General features: G+C 38.2%; 1 protein-coding gene across 4 annotated transcripts in view; it reads left to right on the top strand.

Annotated features, from left to right (window-relative positions):
* Positions 1 to 21,259, top strand: part of sbf1 (SET binding factor 1) — a 211,443-nt gene that overhangs the window by 131,861 nt on the left and 58,323 nt on the right. For all 4 annotated transcript variants that reach the window (XM_063072891.1, XM_063072890.1, XM_063072889.1 and 1 more), the window contains exons 13-23: positions 6,736 to 6,834; positions 7,215 to 7,419; positions 7,858 to 7,970; positions 9,638 to 9,787; positions 10,814 to 10,882; positions 12,449 to 12,607; positions 13,427 to 13,686; positions 14,090 to 14,262; positions 15,070 to 15,143; positions 16,286 to 16,481; positions 16,699 to 16,826. In XM_063072891.1, the coding sequence (XP_062928961.1) occupies positions 6,736 to 6,834; positions 7,215 to 7,419; positions 7,858 to 7,970; positions 9,638 to 9,787; positions 10,814 to 10,882; positions 12,449 to 12,607; positions 13,427 to 13,686; positions 14,090 to 14,262; positions 15,070 to 15,143; positions 16,286 to 16,481; positions 16,699 to 16,826 (1,626 nt within the window). The remainder of the gene's footprint in view (positions 1 to 6,735; positions 6,835 to 7,214; positions 7,420 to 7,857; positions 7,971 to 9,637; positions 9,788 to 10,813; positions 10,883 to 12,448; positions 12,608 to 13,426; positions 13,687 to 14,089; positions 14,263 to 15,069; positions 15,144 to 16,285; positions 16,482 to 16,698; positions 16,827 to 21,259) is intronic.

Raw genomic sequence — 21,259 nt, 5'->3', positions numbered from 1 at the left:
CATAAGGGTGGTGTTTTTCTTGATAAACATATTTCTGTTGGGTCGCCCTCCGGAAAGATGGGGTAGGTTTAGTCTTAGATTTAGCATTGGCCACTGTCTGGCTTTTTTCTGGGGTTTTGTGGGAGGTGGGTGGTATTTTTCCTTTTATTCCTGTTACGTACCCCGTAACTGGGTTGCCAAACCAGCAGAAATGGATCACTCAGTTGGAGTCTGGATTACTAGAACTAAGAAAGTTTTATTAAAGAAACAAGCAACACAGTTCTCTAATCAAAAGGATAATAAATGCAACAGTTCAGCAATGATAAACACACATGTACACAGAATTAGGATAACAGGATCAATCAAGCTCTATCGTCGTCTAGGCGTAAATGACCAGTTTCAAAGTGACGCAAAGTTCAGTTCAATTGAATTCAGTTCAGTTCGCAGTAATCACTGCTGTGGGAGATGGACAGTGGGGGGAAGGAGAGAGAGAGCAAAACGAATGAATATTCAAACGGCTTCCACACAGACCTTCGATATTCTTCGCAGTCAGCTTTCGGGCGAGCCCTTTGTGATGTCTTCTGAGGTCACCGACCGTGACCCCTCCGTTTCCAGATACGATCGTTTCTCTGCGGTGAACCTGGCACCCAGGCAAGGGCGGACACACACCAGGCTCCCGCTGATCGTGCCTTTCCACCCTGTGCATCTATGGCTTGGTCCCGCGACGAGCCTTCCAAAACTTCCCACCGACGTATGGGAGGCGCACCGCTTCCAGGGTCTTGTTACCTCGTGGTGTCGTGTGTGTCTTGCCTTAGCGAACCTGTCCCTTTTTATCCCCCTGCTGGGGTATCGCCTGTCCATCACTTCAAACAGTTCAGGGTTCAAAGGGGGAGCCAATCTTGACAGCTCTCCTTCTGTTAAACTCTCCCGTCCCTTCATTAACATCTCCAAATGCTGCTCCATTGTTTTCCCTTATCTCTCTTTCTCCTGAAGACAGGTGGCAGACCAACTGCTGATCCCACTGGTGCCAGCACAGGACAGCTAACATCTTAATCTATGTGTATTCTCGTCACATTCCTTTTTCATTTTTTCTTTTTAAATGGGCTGACCAGAAACCACTAAAATGTCTTGAAATGTCGTAACTTCCGGTTCCTCTTTGGACCTTTTTTCCTCTTCCGGGGTCATGAGTCTCTACTCTGGTTAACCCTTTACATTCTTTATACTCGAGCTCATTATGATGGGTAAGACCATTAATTTAGTTTCTTGGAATACAGATGGTTTAAACCACCCGGTTAAACGGAAGAAAATTTTCAAAGTATTCCACAGGATGAATGCTCATAATTATTTTTGTACAAGAAACTCATGTCTGGAATGAGGATAATCAACACTTCTTTAGATTCTGGAAGGGCTAACAGTATCATGCGAATTCACAAGCTAAAGTAAAAGGGCTTTTCTATATTTATAAATTCGTCAATTTCATTTACGCATTGAGACAATTTCAGATTCTAATGGCAGGTTTTTATTGATTACTGGCTTGCTATTTAACAAAAAAGTTGCCATGCTCAATGTTTATGCTCCAAATGTTGACTGTCCTGATTTTTTCAAGAATCTCCTCACATCTCTTCCCAATTTAAATGACTATATGCTGATTATGGGTGGTGATTTTAATTGTTGTTTAAACACTTTGTTAGATAGATCCAAATTTAATCAAGCACTTCCGAATAAATTGGCTACCCTTATTAACTCTTTTATGATTGACTCTGGAATTTCAGAAATTTGGAGATTCTTGCATCAGAATGACAAAGAGTTCTCTTTTTTTTTCACATGTACATCAGCATTATTCAAGAATTGACTATTTTCTTATTGACTCTCGATTAATTCCTTTTGTTACGAGTTGTGAATATGATTCTATTGTTGTTTCTGACCATGCACCATTGAAATTATTTATCAACTTAAGGGATATATCTACTAATTCTAGACAATGGAGATTTAATATCTCTTTGCTTCAAGATTCAGAATTTGTTAGGTTTATTGATGAACAGATTAAGTTTTTCTGTACAACGAATTCCACGGATGATATTTCCAGTGGGATCCTCTGGGATACTTTTAAAGCATATATTCGTGGACAAATTATTTCATACACTTCAAAGTTGCTGGTGAACGCAGCAGGCCAAGCAGCATCTATAGGAAGAGGCGCAGTCGACGTTTCAGGCCGAGACCCTTCGTCCTGACGAAGGGTCTCGGCCTGAAACGTCGACTGCGCCTCTTCCTATAGATGCTGCTTGGCCTGCTGCGTTCACCAGCAACTTTGATGTGTGTTGCTTGAATTTCCAGCATCTGCAGAATTCCTGTTGTTTTTATTTCATACACTGCTGGATTAAAAAAGCGAACTAACAAGGAAATACTTAAACTAGTTAACAAGATTAAAGAAGTTGATAAGAAATATTCTATAGCTCCCAATCAAGAACTTTATAAACAGAGAGTTGAACTTCAAATGGAACATAACCATTTTTCGACTGGGGCGATATACTGCGTCCGGTGCTCCTGATGTGACTGGGGTGATATACTGCGTCCGGTGCTCCCGATGTGGCCTTTTATATATTGGTGAGACCCGACGCAGACTGGGAGACCGCTTTGCTGAACATCTACGCTCTGTCCGCCAGAGAAAGCAGGATCTCCCAGTGGCCACACATTTTGGTTCCACGTCCCATTCCCATTCTGACATGTCTGTCCACGGCCTCCTCTACTGTGGGGATGAAGCCACACTCAGGTTGGAGGAACAACACCTTATATTCCGTCTGGGTAGCCTCCAACCTGATGGCATGAACATCGACTTCTCTAACTTCTGCTAAGGCCCCACCTCCCCCTCGTACCCCATCTGTTACTCATTTTTATGCACACATTCTTTCTCTCACTCTTCTTTTTCTCCCTCTGTCCCTCTGAATATACCTCTTGCCCATCCTCTGGGTCCCCCCCCCCTTGTCTTTCTTCCCGGACCTCCTGTCCCATGATCCTCTCGTATCCCCTTTTGCCTATCACCTGTCCAGCTTTCGGCTCTATCCCTCCCCCTCCTGTCTTCTCCTATCATTTTGCATCTCCCCCTCCCCCTCCAGCTTTCAAATCCCTTACTCACTCTTCCTTCAGTTAGTCCTGACGAAGGGTCTCGGCCTGAAACGTCGACTGCGCCTCTTCCTATAGATGCTGCTTGGCCTGCTGCATTCACCAGCAACTTTGATGTATATAACCTTTTATTATCATCTTCAATTGAAAGTCAATTAATTAAAACTAAGAGTCAATTTTATATACATGGTGATAAAACTGGGAAGCTTTTAGCTAATCAATTGAAATCGGCCTCGGTTAAACGACAGATTCTTAAAATTCGTAAACAAGATGGCACTTTGACAGTTGACCATGAGATTAATAAATCCTTTCAAGAATTTTATACCTCTCTTTATCAATCAGAATTTCCTGATGACTCTACTATAATGTATGAATTCTTTAAGAAATTGAATATTCCAAAATTATCATCTAATGAACGTTCAAAACTAGATGTACCTATTACTGTAGAGGAAATAAAGAATGCCATTTTTTCAATGAATTCAGGTAAAGCACCTGGTCCAGATGGATTTACAGTAGAATTTTTAACATTTTTCTCAACTACACTAACTCCTTGGCTATGTAGCGTTTTTAGGGATGCCTTTTCAATAGGTAAATTACCACAATCTTTCTATCAAGCTTCTATTTCCCTAATTCTTAAAGAAGATGAGGATCCTACTGAATGTGCATCTTATAGGCCTATATCTCTGCTGAATGTTGATTCTAAGATTTTTTCTAAAATGTTGGCAACAAGATTGGAGAATGTATTACCCCAAATTATTTCTGCTGATCAAACTGGATTTATTAAAAATTGTTACTCTTTTTTTAATATTAGGAGATTAATGAATATCGTTTATACGCCTTCACCCAAAATTCCAGAATGTGTCGTTTCATTGGATGCTGAAAAAGCTTTTGATAGAGTTGAATGGGTATATTTATTTAATACCCTTGAGAAATTCAATTTTAGTCCGATATTCATTTCCTGGATTAAACTGATATATTTTACCCCTTTGGCCTCGGTATTTACTAACAACCAAAGATCCCCTTTCTTTCATTTATTCTGTGGTACTAGGCAGGGTTGCCCTCTTAGTCCATTATTATTTGATATTGCTTTGGAACCGTTAGCTATTGCCATTTGTGATTCCCCTAATATATTTGGTATTACTCGTGGAAATGAGACTCATAAATTATTACTATATGCAGATGATCTACTATTATATATTTCTAACCCAGGAAAATCTATTCCGGCAGTATTAACTTTGCTTGCTCAGTTTAGTAGCTTTTCTGGTTATAAACTGAACCTAAGTAAGAGTGAACTCTCTCCATTAAATATGCAGGTTCCTATTTATAGAAATTCTCCATTTAGATTGATTACTGATTATTTTACTTATTTGGGAGTTAAAATTACTAAGAGACATAAGGATCTATTCAATTTCAACCTTTTACCACTAATTAATCAGGTTAAACAACTGATTACCAAATGGTCCCCTTTGTCTCTATCATTGATTGGCCGTATTAATGCTTTTAAAATGATTATTTTACCCAAGTTTTTATATTTATTTCAAGCGAAACCGATTTTTATTCCAAAATCTTTTTTTGATATTATTGACTCTAAAATTTCTTCTTGTATATGGCAAAATAGAAATCCCAGATTAAGTAAAAAATACTTACAGAAATCTAAGAAAGAAGGTGGTTTGGCATTGCCTGTCCTAAGATTTTATTACTGGGCAATTAATATCCGATACTTAATATTTTGGACACAAGATTGGAATATAACTCCAAGCCCACATTGGGTAACCCTTGAAGGCCATTCTGTACAAGGGTTTTCTTTAGCCTCCATTTTAGGAACTTCGTTGCCTTTTGCACTATTTAAATTGAATAAACAAATTTTCAACCCTATAGTTAAACATACATTGCGAATATGGTTTCAATTTCGTGAATTTTTTGGCCTGAATGAATTTATGTTATCAAGTCCTGTTATATCTAATTTTTTTTTCCAACCTTCGGTAATGGACCAAGCCTTTTTGATATGGAAAACGAAAGGCATAATATGTTTTCGCGATTTATTTTTGGATAACTGCTTTATGTCTTTTGAGCAATTATCTGAGAAATTTGATTTGCCTAGATCCCACTTTTTTAGATACTTACAAATAAGAAATTTTTTAAATATTACGTTGCCTACCTTTCCGACTTCCAATCCTTCTGGCACTCTTGATAAAATTTTAGGCTTTAATCCTTTGCAGAAGGGATTAATAGCAATAATTTATGATATAATTATGAAATTACAGCCAGATATATCCGACAAAATTAAAAATGAATGGGACAGGGAACTTCAACTTTCCCTACCTACAGAGAAATGGGATAAAATTTTTCAATTAGTTTTTTTCATTTCACTTTTTCTATATGTGCTAAACATACTCTAATACAATTTAAAGTAGTACACAGAGCTCATCTGTCCAAAGATAAACTAGTTCGTTTTTATTCCCATATAAACCCTACTTGTGATAGATGTCACTCTGAAGTGACTTCTTTAACTCATATGTTTTGGTCCTGTCCACTTTTGGAAAAATATTGGAAAGACATTTTTGATATTATTTCAACAGTTCTATGCTTCGATTTAGAACCCCATCCTATTACGGCAATCTTTGGATTGCCAATGGTAGAGCATAGATCTTTGTCTTCTTCAGCCTGTTGAATGATAGCTTTTGTTACTTTAATGGCGAGAAGATCTATTTTGTTGAACTGGAAGGAAACTAATCCTCCAACTACATTCCAATGGTTTTCTCAAACCATATTAAGTTTAAATTTGGAAAAAAATTAGAAGTGATATTTTTGACCCTTCGGTTAAATTTGAAGAAACTTGGAAACCTTTTATGCAACATTTTCATATGATGTAATCTGACCTTTCCAAATCTTTTTTCTAAACTTAAATTATATGAGGAGGGGAGCGGAGTTAACGACATTATTGAACATGTCCGATATAAGCTGTTGGTCTAGCCCTGTTTTGTTTTTTTGTCTTGGGGTTTTTTTTACTTTTTTTTCTTTTGGGGTTTTTTTGTTTATATATATTTTTTCTTTTTATTTCTTTTTTAATGTTTAATCTCATTATGAGTTTGGAAGTCTTTTATATCTATGTTACTTAAAATTCATTTTATATATGTTGAAGAACGTTTTTCCAATCTCTGTGTACCAACTTTGTTATTGAGTTTATAATTTTGAAAAATTAATAAAAAGATTTAAAAAAAGGAAAGTAATGGTTAATGCAAGGTTTGGGTTATTAATTGCCAGCTGCACAGCAGGTTACTGGAAGTTTTGATATGAATGGTCTACTTTCTGATAATTATAACCATCTTTTAGAGGGTAATGGGGGTTGAGCCCATTTATCAATCTGCTCTTAGCTTGGAGTGGTATAAAGTATCGGAGGACACCTCAGTCTGACCAAATCCATCCCCAGCCCCGACCCAACCAGAAAATAAATGATTGATCCTGCCTTAACTTCTATGCACCTGAGTGTAAGTAGGCAAAATGGGCAGGCCATCAGCTTTGTGTTGCCGGTTACACCTTGTTCCCTTTGCAGGTCTTATTATTCAGCACTGTTTGCATTTAACAGTTTGATTCTGACCTTTAAGGAGTGACATGTGTTTCTGTGATTGTTTACAGCTGGTAGCTAATGAAATAGAAAGAATACGATCAGAAGAGGGAAACCCGCAGAGAGTTCTAAAGCACGTGAAAGAAATATCAGAAAAGCTTCATCGGAATGTATGTTCATGGTTGGAAAACAGTTGCTACTTGATTTGATAACTTGCCATGCTCTGTTGGGAAACAACTTAGATAATCTGCTGCTGGGAATTTGGAAGTTTGTGTCTGGTTGTGTTACTTTTCTAGATTCAATGAGGACAGTAATATCAACATCAATTTTAAATTACTCATTAATTGTTTGGCAGAAAATCTGGTTTAAGATTTCACTTTTGGAATATTTATCCATTGAGACATTAAAAAGAGAGTTTACTCTTCTGGGCTATAAATGGATGACGAGCTGCAAAATGTGCCATTTTCACAGATTGTTGTTCACTCTTTAATTTGGAAGACTGAAGTTAGAAGTCTTCAAGTTCACTATGTCATCTCTACCCTTCCATTAGGAGAACCCTTACCCAGCAGTCACAATGCACAAAATACAGAAACCAACTGAGGGCTCCCACCTACGGTTGCAGCGAACCACCTTTCCTCAACTGGATGAAAGCATGGTGCAGTGGATCATTGACCAGGCCACAGCCAAACTAAAGAATGCTCCACCTGCTGTCAAAGCTGAGATGAAATGCATAGTGCCCATGGGCCCTCCAAGTGGTGAGTGTGTTGGAAGTCTCGGATCAGTGGTGAGCCTTCTGCTGGCACTGGGGCCCGTGTGTTTATAATTGATTTGGGTACAAGGGAATATGTGAATTTTTGATTCATCAAATGTTTACAGCATGATAAAGATTTGTACTGGCCCAGCTTTTGTATGTGCAATCCAGTTCTATCCTTTAGCCGTTGCCTTTGGGTGCATTCTTTGAATGCCACAACATGACTGCTTTCACAGTCTTTCAAACAGTAAATTGGAGATCATTTCCCATTTAATGAAAAAGTTGTCTTTTTATTGTCTTTTGTTGATCACCTTAAATTCGTGTTGTCTGACCAATCTGTATCTTCGATGATGTGGGTGAGGGCAAAGTGAAAGCAAAAGAGGATGCTGGAAGACATTCACTACATAGAAAGGTTCTGAAAGAATTTTTCTTTTATTTAAAGCTGCTGTCATTGATCGAAATGGTATCGTCCTTGCCAACAGTGCCCGAAGGTTAGAGGTTGTCAGGAACTGCATTACCTACATATTTGAAAATAAAATGTTGGAGGCCAAAAAGGTAGTTTAATGTTCTGTTACCTAATTGTACCTTGCCTTTTTGAATACTTAATTGTCATGTGATGGCCATTGATTTTTAGTTGTTTTTGAACTTGATGCCCATGCCAAACACTTTTTGCCAAATAAATGAAGTGTGATCTCATGCAAAGAGACTTGGTGCAACTGATAAAGACCTGTGGAAAACTGGTACAATGGTCCATTACAAGATGTTTTGTGTGACTTGTGTCAGACGAAGTTAATGGTGTAGCTAAGAGGAAACTTCTGTAGCTAAATCCTATCTATATCAGGGTGCTAGGAAGTTAGGAAAGATCATTCAGCAGTATCTGGGAGATACCTTGGGCGTTAAGTTACAAAAGTAAATTAACTACTGAAGTACGTATATGTCACCATGTGCAGCCTTGAGATTCATTTTCTTGTGGGCATTCTCAACAATTCTATAGAATAATATAGAACAGAATCGGTGACAGACCGCCAACCAGGACATTCAACCAGAGTGCAGAAAACAAACTGCAAATGAAAGGAAGAAACAATAATAATTTTTTCTTAAAAAGCAGTGAATGCAAAGAACATGAGATGAAGAGTCCTTGAAAGTGAGTCCATTGATTGTGGGAATATTTCATTGATGTAGTGAGTGAAGTTATCCCCTTTGGTTCAAGAACCTTATGGTTGAGGTATAGTAACTGTTCCTGAACCTGGTGGTGGGATTCCTGAGGTTCTTGTACCTTCCTGATGACAGCAGCAACAAGAGAGCCTGTCCTGGTTGGTGAGGGTCCCTGATGATGGATGCTGCTTTCCTGCAACAGTGTTTCATGTAGATTTGCTCAGTGGTTACTGAGGGTGAGCGAGTGAGGCCTCCGTTGATTGAGGTCAAACATGGATATTGTGTCCTAGCTGTCTAGATATGCAGGCCTGGGCAGTGTAATATGGAGAGCAAGCTGATGCCCATGCAGCAAGCTCCCCTTCTCCACGTATCTGGTGAACCCAAAGGAATGGCAGAGACTGAAACAGTTTGGTGCCAGCAGTGTCGCATGAGTTGCCGGTCAGTGTTGAACTCAATGTAGGACTGCCTAAGGGACTCCAGTATCAATTTTTTTCCTTGTGGTTTACTCCCAAAGCCTTCCCCATGAGTGGGTATAGCTGCAAGATGGCAGAGGTTTGAGATCAGAGTTTTCCTTCTAGATGAGCTGCCAACTATGGCTGATGAGCCCCATTTGCCTGAAGCAACTAGTGTTAAGGCGCCAGTTACCCATCTTTCCCCCTTCTTCTCCTGTCAGTAGACACTGATCTGGTGGGCTTAGTAGCTAAGCCACACGTGAAGGCTAGGACCTGGACTTGGTTATCAGAGGCTATTTGAGGTGCACACCATTGGGAACATTTAATAAGTAATGGGAGCTTGTCCCCATTATCACTCCCTGTTATAACAACCTCAAGGAACTAGTTACTTAGAGCATGAGGTGTTAAAATGTCTTTGAAAGTTGCTTGTAGAATTAGTTCTGAGTAGTGGTGAGTGAAGTTGAAGTCCAGATCAGGAGCTTAATGGTTGTAGGATAGTAACTCTTCCTGAATCTGGTGGTGTAGGACCTTCCATGTGATAGTAAGAACAATCATCAGCTTTAAATGTAACCATTATTTATTTTACCAAATGATGTATTTTTTCTCTCTGTACAGTTGTTACCTGCCATGTTAAGGGCACTTAAGGGACGTGCTGCTCGACAATGCCTCACTGAAGAGTTGAATTTACATGTTCTGCAAAATCGAGCAGTCCTCGATCATCAACAGTTTGACTATATTGTCCGGATGATGAACTGTGCATTGCAGGTACTTTGATTTTCTTCTCAAATGGCAATAGGCTGTTGATTCTTTTTTTAAATCTCTGTCCTTGGGCTTCTTTCTTCCATTGCTGGTGAATTTGGTACTTTGTTTAGTAATTTGTTTTCTAAATGAAATAGCACTCTACAATGTAAGCAGGCTTTGCCTCTGACAGAACTGGACTGCATTGGAGGAGACATTTAGTTCATCTTATAAAATTCTTGTGGAGCTTTCTAAATAGCTATGGTGGTTTTCCTGCTGGGATGCTTAGACTCAGGGACCACAGTCTAGGAGTAACTGGTCAAAAAGAAATTTCATCACGCATTGAGCATCTTAAGAATTCTATACAAAAAGCTGTGTACATTCAAGACCTGAGTATATTCGGAATCCTCGAACACCCTCCCTAATAGCATTGTGGCCATATTCACACTGCAGTGACTACAGTAATTCAAGAAGCTAGCTCATCACCATCTTCTCAAGAACAGTTAAGATTAGGCCCCTCAAGCCTGCCCCAGTATTCCATATGGGCAGCATGGTAGTATAGCGGTTAGTTTAACACTATTACTGGGTTCAATTCCCACCACAGTCTGTAAGGAGTCTACGTTCTCCCCATGACCACTTTGGTTTCCTCTGGGTGCTCTGGTTTTCTCTCACATTCCAAAAGACATACAGGTTAGTAAATTAATTGGTCGCAAGGGTATAATTGGGCAGTGTGGGCTCTTTGAACCGGAAGGGACTGTCACTGTGCTTTATCTATAAGTAAAAATGATGATGGCTGATCTAGACTGGCTTCAGTGTCTTTTACACCATTTCCCCATTCTCCATTTGATTCCATTCTCAGCATTTACCCTACTTCTCGGTTTTTCCTTTTCAAATGACAAATTAACTTCTTTAAGCTGTTCTTTCTGATTTGTTTGAGGTAGTATTTTTTTCAGTTTAAACCATTATGCAGTCACAGGCTTAGGAAAGGAGAGTTTGCAGCAGGATTAGGGCTGCGCAGGTAAAATGATCTGAATTGATCCTTTTTTATTACAGGATTGCACACCATTGGATGAACATATAGTTGCAGCAGCTCTACTCCCATTGGTTACAGCTTTCTGCAGAGTAAGTTTATGTGATGTGCATATCCAACTCTGCACAATGAATAGTGAACATTCACAGGCCAGTGGTAACAAGCCAAATTGAAAGTGCCAAATGCATGCATGAGTATCACTTCTGAGAAGATGGGCAAAGAAAGAGAGATCTGAATGAGAAGGACAGGTGGCTGAGAGGAGGAGGAATGGCCTGAATGCTTACATGGGACAGGGTTTGGAAAAGATCTACATACAGGTTTGGAGGCATGTTAACAGAGCAGTTAGAATGGTGCTATTACAACTCGGGCATTGGATTTCGTAGTTCTGTCCTGGCGTCCTCTATAAGGAATTTGTCTGTTCTCCCTGTGGAGTGCGTGTGTCGATGGGTCCTCTGGTTTCCTCCCATGGTCCGAAGACTGGGTAGGTTAATTGGTCATTGTAAATTGTCCCTTGATTAGGTTAGGGTTAAATAAGGATAGTCAGAGGGCTGCTGGGCCATGCAGCTCAAAGGGCCGGAAGAGCCTATTCTATGCGATATCACTAAATAAATAAATGCCCAGCTACCAAAATCTGGAAGCCAGCACCGAGCTGACGATAAGAATTTGGAGTTATTGTTTCTGGTAGTTAGTATACAGTGGATTCTGGTTGTTTGGGCCATCAGTTAATCAGGGCAGCCATTTGTTTGAGACAACTCAAGGAACAAAAAGTAAATCGAGAGAATAGCAGGGATTCCCTTTGTTTATTTGGGACACTATGCCTCTTAATTGGGACAGGAGACTATTGCTAAACAGTTTCTAACTAGCATCTGTCACATGCACTTGCTTGGCTGTTAGACATTACACTGTGCTTAGAGCGATCAGTTTTTAAGTAGAGTCAGTTGCATGTGTTGTGTTTAAAAGCAGTGATTGTATCACTGATAGGTGGCAAGAAATAAGCAGTAGGACAATTCTGAGCTGTCTTACTCACCGCAGTTTCAGATATTCAGACTTGGCGATACTAGAAACGGTTGGGAGTGAAAACGACACAATTTCACTACTTCAAGATAGGAATTATGAAAGTATTAACACTCATCATAAATCTTCCAATGAAAATGAAGATTTGGAGGATGCAGATGTCTAAAGCATGAAGGCAGTCCATTATCTGCACTAGGTGTCTGCACTGATTTTGTTCATTTACAGCCAATCAAAAGGACACGGCAGATGAATTCCTCCATTGATAACTATTAGGAACTAGTACACAGCATTGCAGTACTGTAAAGGTATTAGCAGTGTTCTAATTGGTATAGCACTTCATTTAACTATACAGATTGTTACCTAGTTAAACCACGACTTGTCTTTTTTTTTGCTTTTGACTATTTCCATGAAACTTTGGCTAATTGGGTTTGGCTAACTTAATTGTGCTAAAATGTACTGGTCCTGATGTGTCTATATTAGCTTGAATACACTGTATAGAAAGTGGTTAAGGGATTTAGCTCCAATAAAGGCAATTTGTAAGCACAAGATGTTGGTGATGACTGTGGTATTAAAAATTATTCCATAGATCCAACCAATGGTTCTGTATTTTACAGTATTTTAATCATGTACTTCAATGTTTGCAGAAACTGGGGTCTGGTGTTACACAGTTTGCATACAGCTGTGTACAGGATCATCTGGTATGGACTAATCTTCAGTTCTGGGAAGCCATGTTTTACAGTGATGTACAGAAACATATCCGAGCATTGTATTTGGAAATGGATAGTGATCATCTCTCAGAAACAGTAAGTAGCTCCCTGATCACTGACTGGTGCTCCCATTGGTCACAGCTGATTAGGGAATCCATGATGGACATCAAGTCACTGATCAGTGCTTATTTTGACTATATTTTATCCGAAATGCAGCCTACCCAAGATTTTGACAAACATGACATTGTGTCCTTGATTCTGCACTCTGACCATTTTCATAAGAGTTCAACCCTAATCAACCATTCTTCAACCAATTATTGCTCATGTCACGTAAATTCAGCAATCTGATGGAGAGCAGTCACTACTTAACCTGTAGAGTTGTTCAGGCACTGATAGTAAAATCGTCAGCTGTAGGATATTGGAACATCAGTCGCAGTTGATGGTCGTGTAGAGAGACTGTGTGAAACCTTAATCTGACCCGAGATTCGCTCCCTGACGATGAAACTGAACCTTATCGGATCAATTATGAGAATGTGGCAAGAGTGCATGCGGCCAGTTGATCGCGTACTGAATCAATTGGGTCTCCTACGTGCGGGAGGCACTCTCATTTGGGTGCGAGCTTTCAGGGGTGCGTGTTTTTCATCTCGGGGGGGCCTGGTTTGTAGCTCCCACATTGTAAGTGGCCCAGTGTGTATCATTACTAATATGAATCACTAAAAGAGGTTTAAGTCCACTAAGTTCTTGTTGTTCCACGCAAACATAACAGAAATCAAATTTCTATTAGAGATTACTCGCACAGACAAGGAAACTCACAAAATGAATAATGTTAATATTAGAGAAAAAAATTATTATAATTATGAGGTATTGAGGTAATGAAAGATATTCTGAGCGTTCAGCCATTCTGTTGTTTTGCAGGGTTCTGTCAATGGTGAGGGAGAGCACAGGTCAGCACTGCAGGTAGCAGCAGAACAGTTACGTATGTGGCCAACATACAGTAAAGAGAAACAGCAAGAACTTATCGATAAAGAGGAAAGCACAGTATATAGTCAGGCTATTCACTATGGTAATCGTCTCACTTACCTGCTCCTGCCACTTGACACCAGCAAGAATCGCCTTCTTCGCTCTACAGCAATTGGAGACATGGAGAGTGTCAGCAACAGCTTTGTAACAAACAGGTAAGGACCAGCTCACTTGTGTTTTGTTATTACATGTCTGTAGGTGGGTACTCATTGACAGTGAAACAGCAACCTGTGCTATTAGTCATGCTGAGTCAATGAAACCCTGTTATTCAGATAATGAAATTCTTTTTCATTTGTGGGGGAATTGAAAGATGAAGCACTTCGCAGTTAGAAACATAGAAAATAGGTGCAGGAGTAGGCCATTCGGCCCTTCGAGCCTGCACCGCCATTCAGTATGATCATGGCTGATCATCCAACTCATTTCAAGGGGAAATCTCATAAAGAGCAGTGCTCCAAATCCAGATAGTTTTCTACCAGACAATCCTGCTTTCTTTCAGTATATGTAGCTGAATTGATGCATTGTTATTGTGTTCTGCCCTAATTGTTCCTTGGTCTGCAGTATTGCAGGCAGTGTGGCTGAGAGCTATGATACTGAAAGTGGATTTGAGGATGCAGAGACTTCTGATGTGGCAAATTCAGTGGTTCGATTCATCAACAGATTTGTGGATAAAGTGTGCACAGAGAGTGGTGTCAGTAGTGACCACCTCAAAGCACTTCATGCGAATTTACCAGGTGAGCTATGATTTCTTGTCTGGAATGTTCGCTGTGAGTAGGGTTCAGGATCATGGATGGTGGACTGGTGCTCAAAACTTCTGTCAACACACTGGAGGAGCTCAGCAGGTTGGGCAGCATCCGTGGAAACCATCAGCCGACGTTTTGGGCCGGAACCCTTTGTCAGGACCACTGGGTTCCTCCAGCGTGTTGTGAGTGTTGCTTTGACCCCAGCATCTGCAGATTATTTTGTGTTTACAAAACTTCTATATTCACCAGGAATAAGATATACTGTCTAATGATCAGACTTCCCTTGTTAAGCAGACTAGAAGTTTTTAATTTCCAGATAATCATGCTGTGCTTGCTTGGAAGTGCTTGAAGCCATAGTTTCGAGAGATCTTAACTCTGTGCCTAACATGTGCTGGTTGAGTTTGAGGGCTCAAAGTAGAAGGATTTTCATGGAAAAATCTGTCCGGGCTGTTCTTCTGTATTCAGATTTCATATTTATTATCAAAGTATATATACCATATACAACTTCGAAATTCATCTTCTTGCAAACCCACAAAACAAAGAAACAATAGAATCCATGAAAAACCACACACAACAAAGACCATGCTGTGGTATCACTGTAGTCTCTAGTCTTGTTATGCATTGTAGATGTAAAATTTGCAGCTTCAACTCTTCATTTTATTATTTTCAAGCTGGTTATTCTAAATTGGATATCCACATCCCCTCCTAGATCCCCCTCAACCATTGAAATTATTCTCTGTCCACCCACCTCATTCCCTGGTCTGATTACAAGGTAATTATTTATATTATATTCTGCAGACATTGTGCAAATGCACATCGAGACACTGGATGCTGTTCATCGAGAAAGCAAGCGCTTGCCTCCCATTCAGAAAGTGAGTATATTGTCAGTTCATGGTAACCTGTCTGTTCTCCATACTGCTGTACCAGCCATTCCAGGTTCTAATTTTGGCAGAATTTGGAATCAGGAATTTCTGTTGTTTAATGTTAAAGAGCAGCATTAAGGAGAAATTGAATATATTTCTACAAATAACTCCTTTTGCTGGAAGCTAGATTGAATTAAGGTAAAAACACTGATCAAAGTTCAGAGTAAGATTTATTATCAGAGTACATGTATGACCCCTCATCCAACCCCAAGATTCTTTTACTGTGGGCATACTTAGCAAATCTATAGAATCAGAAGCATAGATCAACATTGTGAATAGTCAGCGGTTGGAAACACTGCTCTTCACAAAGCTGGATCTGTGCTCGTGCTGCAATAGAATAATGAAGTTGTGAATTAATACATCAGTTGTTGATTCCTACTTTATGTGCTAATCTGAAGGACAACTGACAACAATCTGTTTGAGCAGAGATTTATAGCAGTATGTATGTTGGTTTGAAAGTGGCCTACAAGTGGTCTGTTTTCATTAGCTCGGGCAAATATTGATAACAGTTTGTAAGGATGAGAAAGGAGCCAAGAACATTCTGCTGCTCAGCCAGGCTTGAGATTAAAAGGCTTGGAGAAGTTGATTCTTAGCTATATTCCCGCAAAAAATTGCAGCGTAATGAGCAATGTTCTTAAAGAGAAAGAGGGGATTAACTATTTGAGATTTTAACTTTAAGAGGTATAAATATATTGGTGAAAGGTTTCTTCTGTGAATCAGCCTTTTCTGAGACCCACCCCACCCCTTGCTAAACTAGTGATTGAACACAAGTGCTTGTCCTGTTGACCCAACAAGGGGAAGACAAAGTACTCCCAACTATCTGCTTGTCTTGTTCTAGTTGTCTCTTAGTCTGTCACAAGTTGTGTTTCCTTTTTATTAATCGAGTGTTTGTTCTCAGTTAGCAAACTTAAAGTCAAAATCAGCTTACAGGAGTTGTAGTTAAATCATCTAAGATATAATGCTCAATATTTGTGACGGTTGAACAACTAGATGTTAATATGTATGTAGAGACTGCTCCTTTTTATGCCATGGTTTGATAATCTTTTCACCATTAACAATTCCTTTTCTCTCTCAATTGTTATGATCTTCAGCCTAAGCTACTGCGCCCCAGTCTACTGATCGGAGAGGAGTTGGTAATGGAAGGATTACGAGTATTCTTGGAACCTGATGGTCGGGAAGAATCAATGGGAGGTTCCGTGGGAGGACCCAATATTCTTCCAGCAGAGGGAGCCATTTTCCTTACCACCTACCGCATCATCTTTAAAGGGGTACCCACAGAAACCCTGGGTAAGAAGATGGAGATGCACCTGATACTGATGGATGGCAGAGTGGGAACTAATCAAGAAATTCTGAGAATTAACATGTGGATCAATGAATTTATAGTGTCTTAGGCTGCAATTTAATTAGTGAAATACAGATTATAAAGGATTCTGTTTCTCTGGTTGAATACTGCTGTATTAATTATTTCTGGAGCATTAATAATTTTTTTTGTCTGATCTTATAGCAGGGGAACAGACTGTGATTCGTTCATTCCCTGTTGCATCATTCATGAAAGACAAGAAGATTAGCCCGCATTCACGCACAGACCAGGATGTGCAGGATAGACTCCAATTGCGATCCTCCACCTTTCAGGTATGAATTTCAAAGAATATTAGGCAATGTGCATTGATTATATATTTCCTGATATGTTACCCTTGTAGAACTGTTAGTGATGGCAGAATTGTTATTATATTAATTTCTTGTATCCAAAAGTACTGCACTGCAGCCTTCCTCCGTGATCTTGGAACAGAATACTGTTGACATTCCATTGCAGTGTTTATGGAATGCCAAATTGTTATACAGTAGAGTTCAGAGATGTTCATCCATGACGATGCTTTTTCATAACTCTGGCACTATTTCGACCAGGATACAGATACAGGAGCAGAAATAGGCCATTCGGCCCATCAAGTCTGCTCCACTTTTCAATCATGGGCTGATCCAATTCTTCCAGTCATTCCCCACTCCCCTTGCCTTCACCCCATACTCTTTGATGCCCTGGTTAATCAAGAACCTATTGATCTCTGCCTTAAATACACCCAATGACTTGGCCTCCACAGCTGCTCATGCAAATTCCACAGATTTACCATCCTCTAAATAAAGTAAAAATCTCAGTTCTAAATGGACATCCTTCAATCCTGAAGTCGTGCCCTCTTGTCCTGGAATCCCCTACCATGGGAAATAACTTTACCATATCTAATCTGTTCAGGCCTTTTCTTTCTTTCTTTTTAAATCTTTTTATTGAGTAAGTATACAAAAAAGGTAAGCCATATAAACATTAATACAATGTTAAAGTATAATAAAATTCCAAAAGATAACAATACCAAAAAGAAAATACTACAAACAATGTAATTTAAGCATAAGAAACCAAGATAACATAATAGTATACTAGATTTTATATATATCAATGGAAAAAAAAAGAAAAAAAAAAACCCCAAAAAAAAACCCACCGTGCAACTAACTAAAAGCAAAGCAAAGCAATGGGCTAACTTGAAACCAAACAGAGTTAAACTTAAAATCACGTCCTCAATCCCGACCTCCATTAAAACAGTGAAGAAAAAACAAGAAGGGTAAATATTACATTAAATGAAAATATCGAATAAAAGGTCCCCAAATCTGTTCAAATTTAAATGAAGAATCATAAAGGTTACTTCTAATTTTCTCCAGATTCAAACATAAAATCGTCTGAGAAAACCAAAAAAAGGTAGTTGGAGCATTAAGCTCTTTCCAATGTTGTAAAATACATCTTTTCGCCATTAAAGTAAGAAATGCAATCATTCTACGGGCTGAAGGGGAAAGATTACTAGAAATTTTAGGTAGTCCAAAGATAGCAGTAATAGGGTGAGGAGAGATATCTATATTTAATACCTTAGAAATAATATTGAAAATATCTCTCCAAAAAGTTTCCAAAGTAGGGCAAGACCAAAACATATGAGTTAAAGAGGCTATCTGCCCCGAACATCTATCACAGAAAGGATTAATATGCGAGTAAAAACGCGCTAACTTATCTTTGGACATATGTGCTCTATGAACCACTTTAAATTGAATTAGGGAATGTTTAGCACAAATAGAGGAAGTATTAACTAATTGTAAAATCTGCCCCCAATCATCCACAGAAATGGTAAGCCCCAATTCCTGTTCCCAATCTACCCTAATCTTATCAAATGGAGCTTTCCTAAGTTTCATAATAATATTATAAATCATAGCCGATGCACCTTTCTGACATGGATTAAGGTTAATTATCGAATCTAAAATATATATAGGAGGAAGCATTGGAAAGGAAGAAAGTATAGTACTTAGGAAATTTCTAACTTGTAAATATCTAAAAAAATGTATTCTTGATAAGTTATATTTATTAGATAATTGTTCAAAAGACATAAGGGAACCATCTAAAAATAAATCCAAAAACCGTAAAATACCCTTAGTCTTCCAAGTTTGAAAAGCGCGATCCGTAAAAGAGGGAGGAAAAAATATGTTACCTAAAATAGGAATCGCTAACCCGAATTGATTAAGATCAAAAAATTTTCTGAATTGAAACCAAATGCGCAAAGCATATTTAACTATCGGGTTAGAGACCTGCTTAAGACGTTTCGAATCAAAAGGAAGAGAGGAACCTAAAATAGAACCAAGTGTATAACCCTGAACAGATTGTAATTCCAATGCTACCCATTTAGGAATAGATAGTATGTCCCGGTCAAGTAACCAAAATTTCATATGTCGAATATTAATAGCCCAATAATAAAATCTAAAGTTAGGTAATGCTAAACCTCCATCTCTCTTAGCTTTCTGTAAATGTATTTTACCCAGTCTCGGATTCTTATTCTGCCAAATAAATGAAGAAATTTTAGAGTCAACTTTATCAAAAAAAGATTTAGGAACGAAAATTGGTAATGCCTGAAACACATATAAAAATTTTGGCAAAAAAAACATCTTAACTGCATTAATACGACCAATCAAAGTTAAATATAAGGGAAACCATTTAGATGAAAGTTGAGTAATATGGTCTATTAATGGTAAAAAGTTAGTCTTAAATAAATCTTTATGTTTACAAGTAATTTTAATCCCAAGATATGAAAAGTAATTATTAATCAATTTAAATGGAAATTTATAATATAAGGGAAGATGTTTATTAATCGGAAAAAGTTCACTCTTACTAAGATTTAATTTATAACCTGAGAAAAGACCAAATTGTGCTAATAACTCTAAAACAGCAGGAATGGATCTCTCAGGATTAGAAATATATAAAAGTAAATCATCAGCATAGAGTGATAATTTATGGGACTTTAATCCCCGAGTTATCCCAGTAATATTTGAAGATTCTCGAATAGCAATTGCAAGAGGTTCTAATGCAATATCAAATAATAGGGGACTAAGAGGACAGCCTTGTCGAGTACCACGAAAGAGAGGAAAAAAAGGTGAGTTTAAGGAGTTAGTACGAACCGAGGCTACAGGGGAGTGATATAACAGTTTAATCCAGGATATAAATTTCAAGCTAAAATTAAACATTTCAAGCACCTTAAATAAATAAGGCCATTCTACTCTATCAAAAGCTTTCTCGGCATCTAAAGAAATAACACACTCAGGAACATTTTGTGAGGGAGTATAAACGATATTTAACAATGTACGAATATTATAAAAAGAGTAACGACCTTTAATAAAACCCGTTTGGTCTTCCGAAATAATAGAAGGAAGTACTTTTTCTAGTCTATTTGCTAATAACTTAGAAAAAACTTTAGAATCAACATTTAATAAAGATATTGGTCTATAAGATGCACATTGAGCAGGGTCTTTATCCTTCTTTAGTATTAAAGAAATTGATGCTCTATTAAAAGATTCCGGAAGTTTACCAAGTTTCAAAGAAGCCTCAAAAACCTTATAGAGCCAAGGAATCAATAAAGAAGCAAAACATTTATAAAATTCAACGGTAAACCCATCAGGGCCAGGAGCTTTCCCCAGATTCATAGAAAAAATAACATTCTTAATCTCATCCATTGTAATGGAAGTATCTAATAAAGAAGACATATCCTGTGAAATCTGAGGGAAGTCTAACTTATCTAAAAAATCATTCATATATTTAGAATCTCGAGGAGACTCTGATTGATATAAAGAAGAATAAAAATCACAAAAGGTTTGATTAATCCCCACATGATCCAATATCAATCGATCATTTTGGTTATAAATCTGATTGATTTGAGATTTAACATAATTAGATTTCAATTGATTAGCCAGCAGCTTGCCAATTTTATCACTGTGAACATAAAAATCACTTCTTGTTTTCTTTAATTGGTTTACAATCGAGGACGAGAGTAGTAAACTGTGTTCCATTTGAAGTTCAGTTCTTTGTTTGTATAGCTCCTCAGAAGGAGCCATAACATATTTCTTATCAATTTCTTTAATCTTGTCCACAATTACCATCTCCTCCTGCTTCTGTTTCTTCCTCAAAGCAACGGAATACGAAATAATCTGACCCCGAATATAGGCTTTAAAAGTGTCCCAAAGAGTGTTAACCGAAATATCTTCTGTATGGTTAATTGTAAAAAAAAGCTCAATCTGTTCATTCATAAAATTAACAAAGTCCGAGTCCTGAAGCAACAGCGAATTAAAACGCCATTGTCTATTGTTTGGTATATTGGCCATAATTTTAATAGAAAGCTTAAGTGGAGCATGATCCGAAATGGTTATAGAATCATAATCACATTTAATCACTGAAGGAATGAGACAAGAATCAATGAAAAAATAATCAATTCTTGAATAGGAATGATGAACATGTGAAAAGAAGGAAAAATCTTTTTCCTGAGGATGCAGAAAACGCCAAATGTCCGTCGACCCAGAATCAGAAAGGAAAAAATTAATCAAATTTGCAGATTTATTAGGTAAAGTCCGTAAAGGAGCCGAACGGTCCAAAGCTGGAGATAAACAGGTATTAAGATCTCCGCCCCAAATCAATGAAAACTCGTTCAAATTCGGAAACTGATCAAACAATGATTTATAAAATTCCGGACAATCCATATTAGGAGCATAAACATTAA

The sequence above is a fragment of the Mobula hypostoma genome, chromosome 20 (genome assembly GCF_963921235.1).
Source record: "Mobula hypostoma chromosome 20, sMobHyp1.1, whole genome shotgun sequence".
NCBI lineage: Eukaryota > Metazoa > Chordata > Chondrichthyes > Myliobatiformes > Myliobatidae > Mobula > Mobula hypostoma.
Note: the sequence above shows the minus strand (reverse complement) of the source record. Positions and strands in the feature narration are given on the sequence as shown.